The sequence below is a fragment of the Eubalaena glacialis genome, chromosome 6, assembly GCF_028564815.1.
Source record: "Eubalaena glacialis isolate mEubGla1 chromosome 6, mEubGla1.1.hap2.+ XY, whole genome shotgun sequence".
In the NCBI taxonomy this organism is placed as follows: Eukaryota; Metazoa; Chordata; class Mammalia; order Artiodactyla; family Balaenidae; genus Eubalaena; species Eubalaena glacialis.
The window spans coordinates 459,497-472,689 of NC_083721.1; the positions used below are offsets into that span (position 1 = coordinate 459,497).

General features: G+C 48.7%; 1 protein-coding gene across 2 annotated transcripts in view; it reads left to right on the top strand.

Moving 5' to 3' along the window:
- Nucleotides 1-12,379, top strand: part of MCM3AP (minichromosome maintenance complex component 3 associated protein) — a 42,354-nt gene extending 29,975 nt beyond the window's left edge. For both annotated transcript variants that reach the window (XM_061193766.1, XM_061193765.1), the window contains exons 22-29: nt 2,634-2,892; nt 3,110-3,207; nt 4,036-4,426; nt 5,523-5,780; nt 6,258-6,387; nt 8,181-8,387; nt 10,674-10,824; nt 12,102-12,379. In XM_061193766.1, coding sequence (XP_061049749.1) covers nt 2,634-2,892; nt 3,110-3,207; nt 4,036-4,426; nt 5,523-5,780; nt 6,258-6,387; nt 8,181-8,387; nt 10,674-10,824; nt 12,102-12,260 — 1,653 coding nt within the window. In that variant the 3' untranslated portion in view covers nt 12,261-12,379. The remainder of the gene's footprint in view (nt 1-2,633; nt 2,893-3,109; nt 3,208-4,035; nt 4,427-5,522; nt 5,781-6,257; nt 6,388-8,180; nt 8,388-10,673; nt 10,825-12,101) is intronic.
- The last annotated feature ends 814 nt before the right edge of the window (nt 12,380-13,193 follow it).

Here is a 13,193-nt window from a genome sequence, read left to right on the forward strand (position 1 = left end):
TCTATTGCTACATAGCAGGTTACCTCCAAATGTGGCAGCTTTGGGAATTCCCTGGCGGTCCAGTGGTTAGGATTCCGCGTTTCCACTGCAGGGTGCCTGGGTTCGATCCCTGGTTGGGGAACTAAGACCCCGCATGCCGTGCGGCACGGCCAAAAAAAACAAACAAAAAACATCCAAATGTGGCAGCTTTAAATAACAAACGTTCGTTACTCACAATTTCTGTGGGGCAGAAGTCCAGGTGTAGCTTAGATGGGCCCTCTGGCTCGGGATTCCTCACCAGGTGTAAGTCAAGATGTAGGCCAGGGCTCTGGTCTCCTCGGAAAGCTCACTCTCGTGGTTGTTGGCAGGATTCACTTCCCTGCAGGCCATGCCACGTGGGCTTCTATGAGGCAGCTCACAACAGGGCATCAGCTGGCTCCCATCAGCTGAGCAAGCTGGCATAATCTCTTTGTAGCCTAATCTTAGAGGTGGCATCCCATTACGTTTGTCTGATACTGTTAGAAGCGTGTCACTAGGCCCAGCTCACACTCAGGGCAGGTGACGGTGCATGGACATCAGCACGAGGAGGTGGCATCGTGGGGGCCATCCTGGGGCTGCACACCCCACTATGGGAGGCGTGAACTCTTAATACCCCAGTTCCTCTCAGCCTCCCCATCTTCCAGGTGGCTACATCATTACTTTATATTATCTCAGCAAGTGGGGTCATGTGGGTCCGCGTGTTGCGTGTGTGTGCGCGCGCGCTGTGTGATGGCTATTTGCCCCAGAACCGGCCAGTGTTCTGTGACTACATTTGTTTATTTTTTTGCAAGTAGTAGTTGTCTCATTATCTTACTTAAGTAGTTTTACCTTCATCTTTCATTAATAATTACCCAGACGTGCCGGCACATGGGCTGTACATGTCTTAGTCGAGTTTTCTGAATGTTCTGTCACTTCACCTTATCCCTCCCTCCGAGAAGGCGCCATCCTCCTGCTCCCCTTGAGGCTGATAACGTGTCCCAGGGTGTGGCTGCCGCTGGGGCCTCCAGACCAAGAGCTCAGTCCTGCTCTTCCACCCCTAACCCTGGCCTTGGGCAGGGTCCTCGTGGCTGGGCGCCGCCTGTGGGTCAGTGCTCTTACTCACGATTCGGTTTTGCCAGGGAGGGAGGAGCTAAAACAAATAGCCTGGGGCCACACAGCTGCTCTGTGGTGCCACTGTGCACACCAGAGGACAGTGAGTCCTTGAGGACGAAGTGAGTTATACATACAGAGCGCACAGTCCGACACATCAGGCACTTGCTCGGTGCTGCCATTGGCGGCGGCGGCAGCAGCAGCAAGATGTTTTCTTGGTTTAGTCTCTTGTTTGATGGAGCACATTTTCCACTTTCTTCCAAAGGAAGAGTGCGTGGGAGGAGAATTTTTGGCGTTCTTGCCTGTCTGAAAATGTATTTACCCTCACATTTGCTTCATAGTTTAGCTGGGTTTATAGAATTATGGGTTGAAAGTTATTTTCCTTCTAGTTTGCTCCACTGTCACCTGCCGTCCAGCATTGCTGTTAGATGTCTGAAACTGTTCTGTTCCTTTCTCTGTGGCCCACTTTGTTTCTCTTTGGAAGCCTGCACTCTGTCCCTGGGGCTCTGGTGCTGACTTCCTTCCCTCATCATTTGGGCTTGGTGGGTCCTTGTGGGCTGGAGACTGACGTTTTTCCATCTGGATGACATCTGCTTTCCTTCTCATTTATTCTCTTCTCTCTTGAACTCGTATTAGACTGATGTTTGACCTCATCAGTTGAGCCTCTGAGCCTCTTAATCCTTTCTATCCCATTTTCTCTCTTGTTTTTTAATACTGTTTTCTGGGAGATTTCCTTGACTTTGTATTCCAAATGTTCTATTGAGTTTTTAATAATATATATATTATTGATTTCCTTTTTCTTGTCCTTATTTGACTTTTTCATATCATCTTATGACTGTTTCCAGAGGGAGGCATCCTCAGAGGAAATTAGGATTTTTGCATAAGTTTTCTTAGGTGCCATGCGGTATCTGTTTCCTTTGGGTTTCTTTCTTTCTTTTTTTTTTTTTAATTTTTAAAAATTTTTGGCTGTGTTGGGTCTTTGTTGCTGCACACAGGCTTTCTCTATTTGCAGTGAGCGGGGGCTACTCTTCATTGCAGTGCACAGGCTTCTCATTGCGGTGGCTTCTCTTGTTGCGGAGCACAGGCTCTAGGTGTTTGGGCTTCAGTAGTTATGGCACGTGGGCTCAGTAGTTGTGGCTCATGGGCTCTAGAGCGCAGGCTCAGTAGTTGTGGTGCACGGGCTTAGTTGCTCCACGGCATGTGGGATCTTCCTGGACCAGCGATCCAACCCGTGTCCCCTGCATTGGCAGGCGGATTCTTAACCACCAGGGAAGCCACCAGGGAAGTCCCGGCTTACTCGTTTTTTACAAGCCTGTTTGAGGTAATTGTTAAGATTAAATTGCTCCAACACAAGTCTAGCCAGAGGCTGAATTACCTATGACTAATTTTCATACTAACTCTCGGCCTCACGGAGGGAGGCTGACCTGGCGTGCGGTGAGCATTTGGCTCTGCTCACTCTGGGACCGAAGCTCACTGTTGATTTGTCCCCTGGTGCATCCATCTTGATGGTCTGGGTGCCGTTGCAGGTGGCCCACGGTGCTCTTAGCGACTGTGCCCTCGACGCCGTGGAGACACAGAAGGAGCTCCTGGGAGCCAGTGGGCTCATGCTGCTGCTTCCTCCCAAAGTGAAGAGCGAGGACGTGGCGGAGGAGGATGTGTACTGGCTGTCGGCGTTGCTGCAGATCAAGCAGCTCCTGCAGGCTAAGCCCTTCCAGCCTGCGCTTCCGCTGGTGGTTCTTGTGTCCAGCCCGGGAGGGGACGCCGTGGAGAAGGAGGTGGAAGCTGGTGTGTGAAGGCAGTTCCATTTATGAGCTGGCATGTTTAATAAGTAGGTAGAGCCGGGGGTATGAGAAAGTGCTGGCAGTGTGGTGTCTGGAGTCATGTGACAGCAGCTGCTGCAGTGACTGGGGGCAGGGCTGGGCGGGGTCAGAGCAGTGAGATGCCTTTGCTCGCCTGCAGACCTCTACCAGAGACAGGTGACCTGCGTCTGTTTGTCTTAAAGGTCTGATGCTACAGGATTTGGTTTCAGCTAAGCTGATTTCGGAATATACCGTTATTGAGATCCCTGATTCCATTAGTGATTTACAAGGCACAACTAAGGTAAGGTTTCATCATTTTTAAAGGTCCAACAAGATATTTCAGTTTTTTCCCTTTCACTCTATCTTGAATTTAGTGTATATTACTGCTTGCATTTTTAATTTTATGTTTTGACAGGAAACTTTCTAAAAATATAAGCAGAAATCAAAATAAAAGATAAAATTTGCCCACAGTCCTGCTATCGGCAATAAATTAAATTGTTTGTGTAAATTTTTTTCGAGGTTTTGTTGTTATGGATTTAAAATATGACAATTCATATCTTGTATCTGAGGGGCAGATGTATAATTATTTTTTGTAAGTGGTTGTCCTTGGAATATGAAGAAATAATGTTTTCAGAAGTTTCCTTAAAAAAAGGAAGTCTGTGCTGACAATTACATTTAGGGAAAGAAGTGCCAGGAGTTAAAATAAAAGTAACTACAGGAAGAAAGATAACTACAGGCTGTGAAAGCATCCAGGCATGTAGCGAAGCTGTTAGTCCTTCTAAGAACGGGAAGACGCGGCTTCCTTTTCCGTGTGAGGTGAAGAGGACGTGCAGGGCTGGCTTCCCTTGGGCCTCCAGCCCTTCCGGGGCCACCCTTCAGGCCACGCCGCTCGGGAGCGAGGGCCACGGGAGCCCTTCTCGGGGTCCCTGCTGTGTGGGTCTCCAGGGCCCTGGGAGACCAAACTCAACTGCAGTGGAAGCGTCTGCTCCCCTTCCTGCTGTGGTTGAGAGGCTGCTGCTCCCGTGGCACCTGCTGTGGCAGCTGCGGGAGGGGCGCCTTCAGCAATCTCTTCCTGAAAAACAGCGTGAATTGTTGACCCAGATCTCTCCCCACTGTCTTTGCTTCTCAGGTTTCGCAGGCTGTGCAGTGGCTGGTCTCCCACTGCCCCTGTGCCCTTGACCTTTGTTGCCAGACCCTCATTCAGTACGTGGAAGATGGCATTAGCCGGGAGTTTAGCGGCCGGTTTTTCCACGACAGAAGAGAGCGGAGGCTAGGCGGCCTGGCCCCGCAGGAGCCAAGCGCCGTCATCGAGCTGTTCAACAGCGTGCTGAGCTTCCTGGCCTCTGTGGCGTCCTCCGAGCAGCTCTGTGACCTGTCCTGGCCTGTCACTGAGTTCGCCGAGGCAGGGGGTAGCCGGCTGCTTCCTCACCTTCACTGGAACACCCCGGAGCACCTGGCCTGGCTGAGGCAGGCTGTCCTTGGCTTCCAGCTCCCACAGGTGGACCTTCCGCCCCCGGGAGGTGCGTGCTCGTGCTGAGCGGTACTGGCCGGGAAGCAGTGTGGTGCGGCCGAGTTCCCCGTCTCCTTCCTGCTGTAGAGACGCCCTGGCAGGTGTTGGGCGCCGGTGTGAGGTGGTCCTCCTCCACTGGGCACCCCGGCCCCACACTGCCTTTGGATTCAGGAGTCAGGACGAGCTGGGGTTCTGTGGAGTGAGCCCTGTTGGCCCTTCACCACCATCTGAGCTGTCTGTGGGTATCTGTTCAGTCCTGGGAGGAAGGTGTCAGGAAGAGTGCTGCATCCAAGGCCTGGGATTCCTCAGTTAACAGCAGGTCCCATCCTGCCTGTGCCATGGCATTTGGGAGCAAAAGGCATGGGGACTGTGCGGTCCTGTCCCCACGCTGCTGGCTCTGCTGGGGCCACGGCACTCAGTGCTGCTTTAACACCAGTGTTCCTTCTTTGTCAAAGAAGCTCGTTCTGTGGCTCCGGCTGTGCCCGAGTGAGGCTTTCGGGCTGTTCTCACGCAGCCTTTATGGGTCCCTGTGCTGTGAGGAGGCTGCCCCTTCCCTTGCTGATGCTGTTAGGAGGGAACAAGGCTGTGTGTGCTCACGTGGCGCAGCACGTGGCCTTCGCGGGGCCATCTCCTTTAGCCCATGTGGAACGGAGGCCTCAGGCATCATTCTGAATCTTGAGGTGCGGTCTCCAGTAGGCCTAACAGGCATTTGCTACTGAAGGAACCCAAAGGGAAACAAACCGCACTGCGCAAATCCTCTGCCGTGAGCTAGGTCGGGGCTCCCCAAGAGAAGCCCATGCCTCTGGGACCAGACCTCCCTGAGTGCTTGGTCAAATACGGATTCCTGCATGCATCTGCAGGCCTGTGCAGTCAAAGCCTCTAGGATGGACCCTTTGTTGTGAATTCTGACCTGGGTGGCTGCATCCCTTACCTGGACATGGGGAGGGAGATGTTCTTTCTTTTAACAGCTGTGGTTCTGTTGTATTCAGAGTTGAAGGCAGACTTCTCAGCTACATAGTTGCCTTTTCCTAGGAAAATACAGAGTGAAGGACATTGCACGTAGATTTGCACCAAGCCCTGTGACTCATGCGGTGCTTTCTCTCCAGCTCCCTGGCTCCCCGTGTGCTCCATGGTTGTCCAGTACACCTCCCAGATCCCCAGCTCTCTCCAGACGCAGCCCGTCCTGCAGTCCCAGGTGGAGAGCCTGCTCCACAGCACGTACCGCAGGTGGAAGAGCAAGAGCCCCTCCCCAGGCCAGGGGGCGCGGCCCTCAGTTGCCGAGATCCCGTGGGATGACATCATCGCCTTGTGCATCAACCACAGGCTGAGGGACTGGACACCCCCCAGGCTTCCCGTCACATCAGGTAGTTAGTGCTTGGTGCCGTGGGCCGGCTCCTCAGGAGACTTTCCTGGTCCAGTTTCAGCAAAGGAAGATGTTTACTTGACGGTTGTTTCCTTCCTGCGGGTCCCCACCCTTCCTTTCCTTAGGGCTACCTCTCCAAGCCAGTGACCTCCAGGTGACTTATAAACATTGGGAAGAGCTGAGAAGGTTCCAGGAGAGCCTGCATTCATCTCCCTGAAATGGGCCCCCAAGGCTGGCTTTAGAGAGACTTCTCTGAGTAGTCACACTGGCCATGCAGGTCTGGACGTGAGCCTCTCTGGACCTTGAATGACCCATGGACACTTGGAGCATATTTAGCTCAAGCATGGGAGTCACATAATTGTGCGACTTTAATTGGAAGGGCTAGTCCTTAAGTCAGTGAATTTAAGCAGACGTCAAGTGGTCACCTGTTGCTCTTTTGATATTCTTTTCTCTTCTTATTTTTGTATCGTTTTCTCAGAGGCACTGACTAAAGATGGTCAGATATATGTGTATTTTTTTAAAAACCATTTGAAAAAATACGACGTTCCTTTGTCGTGGGAACAAGCGAGAATGCAGACGCAGAAGGAGCTACGGTTCCGTCAGAGCTGGTGAGAGCTGTGCTCAGTGTGTGTTTCTGTCCCCCTCAGCCAAGAGAGAGAGCTGTATTCTCTAACAGAGGATACAGCAGAAATCCTCATCCTATACGTGAAACCCAGCCCACTGTGGGGAGATTCAGACAGATGCTCGAGGAACAGATCATTCCCATGTAGTAGAAGCTGTTGTAGAGTAGAGGGAAACAAGAATCTCATTGCATTTATTGGACAAACCTGACCCTGAAGTCGTAACATAACCAGGAGAGTGCAGACAAAAGAAAGCTGTTGTCTGATCTCACTTACAAACCTGGTTCAAAAATACTAAGTAAAATGTTGGCACATGCAGTTTTGCAGTACATAAAAAACTCACAAGCTCGCTTTATACCATGCTATACAATATCAACAGTAGAAATCTATTCGTGTAATTGGCTGCCATAACAGAAAAATAAGCGATCATTTCACTAGGTATTGAAAAGTTTTCCTTAAAATTTATACCCATTCCTTCTCCCTCTCTCCAAGAAAAAAATTTATACCCATTCCTGATAAAATTTCTTATGAAACTTGGGTAAAAAAGTTCTTTAGCTTGATAGGGCTGTCTACCATAAAACTACTGAAAAACCCCCCATGCTTCTTGGTAAAACATCAGAAACACTGAAGTTAGAACCAGCCTTGAGCTGCCCTGACATCACTGCTGTTCACTGTTGCCCTGGAGACCCTGCCCAGTTTAGGGCATAAATATCAAGTGAGGAGGACCTATTATTTCCAGACAGTAAAATTGTCAGTTCAGGATCATCGACAGTCACACCCTTAGAACTGTTCAGCATTCAGCAAGGTGATCAGACAGATCAACCTACAACGTACAGAAATTCTCATTCACAGCAGCAACAAATCTAGAACATATGGACACAAACTGACCAGGAGAGGTGCTAAACCCCTGTGAAGGGGATTCTCAGGGCCCTGAAGGTGCAAAGAAAACCTTGAATAAATGAGGGGCAGGCTAGGCTTTGCTGACTGGAGGACGCAATGCTGTAAAGATGTCAGTTCTCAAACTATAAAGTCAGGGCATTTCTAATCAAAAGCCCAAAAGGATGTTTCCGCCTGGTCTTGACAAGTTAATTCTAGAATTCATCAGGATGAGAAAATGTGTAGCAATTGCTGAGAAAATTTTGAATAAGAATAACAAGGAAGGTCTGCTCAGCCTGATCTCAAAACATATAATAAAGTTACAGTAGACAAATGGATCAGAATAGAAAGTGCAAGAACAGAACCATATGTGATAAAAGTACCATGCCAAATGAGGGAAATTAATGCAGAGAGGACAGACTTTGGCCTCTGTTTAGAAAAAGCATTAGACCCTCGTCTCCCACTGCTGTAAACATTACTTCCAGGGGAATTCCCTGGCGGGCCAGTGGTTAGGACTTGGCGCTTTCACTGCCCAGGACCTGGGTTCAATCCCTGGTCGGAAAACTAGGATCCCGCAGGCCTCGCATCACAGCAAAAAAAAAAAAAAAAAAAAAAAAAAAAAAAAAAATCCAGATGGATTTAGGAGCTACGTGAAAAATAAGAACCTTGCCAGTATTAGGGAAAAACAGAGACTGCTGATGACCCTGGAATGGGAAGCAAAACTCAAAGAGTAGAGAAGCTTTGGGAGCCCTGCTGCCCAGGAGAGGGGAAGCTGCTGCAAGGCAGAGGCTGCCCTCCCTCTGCGCCCGTGCCTGACCCCAAGGCACCCCACTCTACCTGATGCCAGAGGAACCCTTTCTCCCTCTCTTTCCTGACCGTAAGCATTTCAAAACGTTTACTTACAGTTTGGGGATAAGGTCTTTTCATCCTTCTGCAAACAAGCTTCCCACTCGGTTACTTCACGGGCACCGCAAAGGGAAGAGAGGTGTGGAGCGCGGCCGAGAGGGGCGGATTCCCAGCACCGAGGACCTGATGCTCGGAGCCTCTGCCCAGGAGCTCCTGGCCCAGTGTCTGTCCAGCAGCCTGCTGCTGGAGAAAGAGGAGAGCAAGAGGTGAAGCCCGTTTTCGGGGTTCGTTTTGTCCTTTAGGCCGCTTCATGCTGGGTTAGCAAGGATCCCAGGGACAAGACTGTTTAAAAAAGAAGGCAGGTCAGACGTGTGAAGGGTAAGCTCTTTGAGGACAGAGGCAGTGCCCTCGATAGTGTGCCTTCGATTGTTTTATTATTTGAAATCGGTTTCGTTGATTGTTTATCACTGAAAGTCCTGAGTCTCCTAGTGGGGAGTGAGTGTAGCTGGCTAACTAAGCCTCTGTGGCACGTGGCTGGCATGCGCTCTGCCCGTCTGGCCAGCCTGGGCGTTGGTGCATTCCCACACTGCGGGTGTGCAGGAGCTGGAGCAGGGCTTCCTCTGCCTCTCCCACCACCCGTGTTTATGGTTTTACTGAGGAAGAAGAGACGGCAAGAAGGGAGTTTCCCCTGTCGTCCTCATGCCTCCCCCTGCCCCGTCCTCTCCAGCAGCCTCCATGTCCAGCCTGTAGGCAAGGTCAGCCCCTCCCCTTGGCTGGACTCTCGTCTCCCACCCACTCAAGGACACTAGTCCAGTGAGAGTCCTTCACTCGCCCGTCAGCATACAAATGTGAAAACAGGCTGCCACTTCTCCCTGTCTTGGCCCCATTTCCCTCTCTAGTCACCACCCCCATGTTTCTGCTCCCTTAACAGTGAACTCCTCAAAAACAGTGTGATTCTCACTTCTCCAGTCCTCTTTCCCAGCCTTCTGCAGCCCATCCCTGCCCCAGGGTGTCCGCTGTGGTCAGGGTACTGCAGCCTGCACACGGCTGAACTGACCGTGAACCCCAGGCCCCAGCAGCCCCACATGTTCCCTCCCGCCTCCTGCCGACCTGCCCAGGCTCACTCTGCAGACCTTCTCTCTGTGTTAGCTGCACCTACTCCCCAGGGATTTCATCCAGTTTAATGGATTTTTTAAGAAGCGTCAATATTCTGACAACTCCAAATTATATCTCAAACCTTGAGATTTGAACTCCAGATTTGAATACTGTAGTTCTTCCTTGAATTCTTCATTAGACATCTATTGGATGCCTGATAGCCATCTCAAAGCTAACATATCCCAAATCCAGTTGCCGATTTCTCCCAACCGGCCCCTCCTGCCGTGGTCGTCTCAGTTGGTGGCGGCTCCACCCTTCCAGCTCCTGAGGCCAGACGCCCGGGAGTCACCCCTCTACATCCAGTTCACCCACAAATCCCATTGGCTCTGTTCAAAATATGTTCAGAATTGGACCATTTTTGCAGTAGTCTGTAGTCAGTCTCAGCAGACCTGGTGTGAGCCTTTCAAGTGTGAGGCAGAGGTCATGTTTCTCCTGTGCTCACAACCTTCCAGTGGCTTCCTCTCACCAAATCAAAGGCAGAACCCTCACAAGGGGGCCAGGCCCTGTGCGATCCGCCTCCCATTTCCTTTCTGCCCTCTGCTCCTTGCTGCATCATGCTAGGCAGTGCACAGGCAGCCTTGGTGTTAGCCGTTCCTTTTGCCTGGGGCTCCCAGCCGCCCCCTAACATCCCCTTGGCCCACCTTGTGCTCACTTCTGGCCTCTGCTCACATCTGCTCAGTGAGGACCTCCTTACCCGTCTCACCAGTCCTCCCTGTCTCCATGTCTCTGCCTTGTCTTTCTTGTCTTCAGACGTCTCCTTTGTCTCCCCTCACTAGAGTTTCAGCTGCCTCCAGCTGGGCCTTGTCTGTTCTGTCTCAGTGCTGTGTCCCTGGTACCCAGAATGATGCCTAGCATTTGGTGGAGGCTTGATAAATATGTGTTGGGAGAGTGAATGAATGTGTCATGATTTCTAAAAGTAGATTTTCCTAGGTCTGTATCATTTAAGCAGTTTGGATCAGATTATTTTTCTTTAAAAAACAAGTATATGGAGTGGACAGCTCTGGAGTATGTTAGGTGGCAGTGCGATGTTATTTTGGGTTAATTTTAAACTAAAGCAGCAATCCGTACATTTTGGATAATCCAAAGAGATACAAATTAATTATAGACACATAATAGCAAAATAAGCCAGAGAAGATAAACCAAATGAGAGAAGTACGAGTACTGTTAAAAACCAGTTGTTTTGGATAAATGCCACCTTTTTCTTTAAATATAAATCAGGTTTATAAGTTAAAGAGAAGATACTAAATTTTTTTAAACGGTGCTTTTCTGCTTCTTAGTTGATGTCATAACTTAGTTCCACCCTTAATAAAAAGCGAAGCTTTAAAAAATTTAAAGCATATATAGGAGAAAAGTGAGTGATAGTTAAATTTTTGCTTCCTAATGCTCAAATGTTTCAGGTTTGCAGATCAACTTCAGCAGTGGTTGTCAGAGGACTCGGGAGCATTTACAGATTCAACTTCCCTTCCACTCTACCTTCCTCAGACTCTGGTGTCTCTGCCTCAGACTATCGAACCTGTGATGAAAACATCTACAACTACTAGCCTTCAGGTGAGAAGAGAGTACATTTGGCATTTATATTAGACTTAACAACTGAGAGAATGACTGGGAAAAAAGTAATGTCTCGAGTCATAGTATGATGTCATGATGACCAATAAATTATTAGCTTAAATTAGATATTTTCTTAAACTTAATCCGTCAGTATTATAGTGGCCCAACTAATTCTCAGTTTCTGCTTACGAAATGAATGAAGAATGGAATTGAAACATGCTTAAGAACTGAACAAAACCCATAACCATGTTATGCTGACATGCAGTAAAGTTTTGAGGAGAAAAACAAAGGTGACAACAGTGGTTCGGTTTATGGAGCACATACTGTCCAAGCTTTGGCATCACCCGGACCTCCCTTCTGGTATTAATTTTCCCTAAGGAAAATTAATGAATGAGGAGGGTATGCTCACAGAAGTCAAGGGCCTCACCCAAGAGTGTTCAGCTGGTCAGTGGCAAAGCTGCTTTTTAAAGCCAGACCCAACTGGCTCCAAAGCTCAAGGTCTTTCTACCTCACCATTCTTCCTTCAGTGATAAAAGAAACAAAAGCAGAGTTTATATGTATAATGCTGGACAGGCAAAATGTATGCTCCTGGATTGGCTTTTAGGAAGCCCTTCAATTGCGGAGAAAAAGAAATTAAGATGACATACTATTTCCAATTATTAGTTTGGCAGATACCTTAAAAATATTTGTACTCTTTGACTAACAATTCTGCCTTAAAGAAATTACTGATGACGAAAGTTAATGTATTTTTGTTCACTGTAGCATTAATTATAGTACATAAAAGTGGAAACTAAACATCCAAAGATGAGAGTCTGGTTCAGCGATTACAATACATATGATGGAATAGTTCGTAGCTCTTGACAACAATATCTTATAAAAACGACTAGAAGTTGTTCCTGGTAGAATCAGAAGTGGAGGGACTTCCCTGGTAGTCCAGTGGTTAAGACTGCGCTTCCAATGCAGGGGGTGTGGGTTTGATCCCTGGTAGGGGAACTAAGATCCCACATGCCATGCGGCACAGCCAGAAAAGAAAATTTAAAAATATAAATAAAGAATCAGAAGAGGAAACATTCCATGGCAGATGATGCCAGCTGTATGTGTATGTGCTGGAAGGGGCTGGAAGGATGTGTGATAGATGCCAAGAGACGGGTTTGTTGAGCCTAGCAGGCCCCAGAAGAGGTTTCTAACATGAGTCAGATCTAGTGCCTTTAAAGAAAATATATCTTGGCTTGTGGATATCCCAAAACTATTTTTAGTTTCTTTTTTTGTTCAAATAGAATGACAGGACAGGGGAGCAACTGCAGATGTCAGAGGCAACAGGCACATCTCTGACCCAACGGCTGAAGCACTTAGAAAGGCTGATCTGGAGTTCAAGGGAAGAGGACGTTGCCTCTGAGCTCCATCTCTCTGCACTACTGGACATGGTGGACATTTGAGCTGCTGGACCTGAGGGTCTAGAAGAGTTTCTTTTACTCAAAATAATGTTACTCTCAGATGCTTGATGCATGTTGGAATGTGATTATTAATCATGCAAATAAACCACTGGAATATCTAATGAGGTCTTCCTCAGTTTTCAGAATGAAAGGCTGTTTTCTCCTGTGTCATGTCTTTGATACTCTTACCTGTTTTCATGATCTCTTCTGTTGTCCACCAACACGTGCTCTTACATTTCAGTGTGTAACGGTGGTCATTCATTGTCTTAGCAGCAGTGGCAGTCCCTGATGTGCCAGAATCAGTAGTGCAGGGATGAATAAGGTGCAGGGACCCTGCCCACCAGGCCTGCCCAGCTCACACCTCAGAGAGCCAACAGATGTACTGAGCCAACTGTATACGTACATAGCTCTCTGAGGCACGGGGCATGTGCCAGGATTGGAAGCAGGGGGAAACAAGGGGATTGGGCGGAGGACAGAGCAGAATTCTTGGAGAGGAGTGCAGGGGTATACCCGAGAGGACGTGATGAAAACCTGGAGGTGCCAGTTTGGTATTACTGCCAAGTGAGGGGATAGGCCAGACCGCCGAGACCCTTGCTGCTTTACTGTGAGTGCTATGGGAATCAGCTATTGGAGGATATTAGGCAGAGAAGTGATTTGGTCACATTTTGTTTCAGAAACTGCATATGGGGAACAACAGCAAGACAAGCAGTGGATCTCGAAAGGGGGATGCTGCAGCCGTCCAGGTGAAAGAAGAGGGTATAATCCTGAGTCTGCTAGCAGTTGGTGTGGAGAGAAGGGAGACATTTGAGCCATATACAGAAAGAGGTATTAATAGACTTTATGCTGAGTATGACCATCAGTCTTAAATTGGCACTCAGCATCTCCCTACTATATCCCACATCCCCTAGACTCTCTGAGAAAACTATTTCATATCTT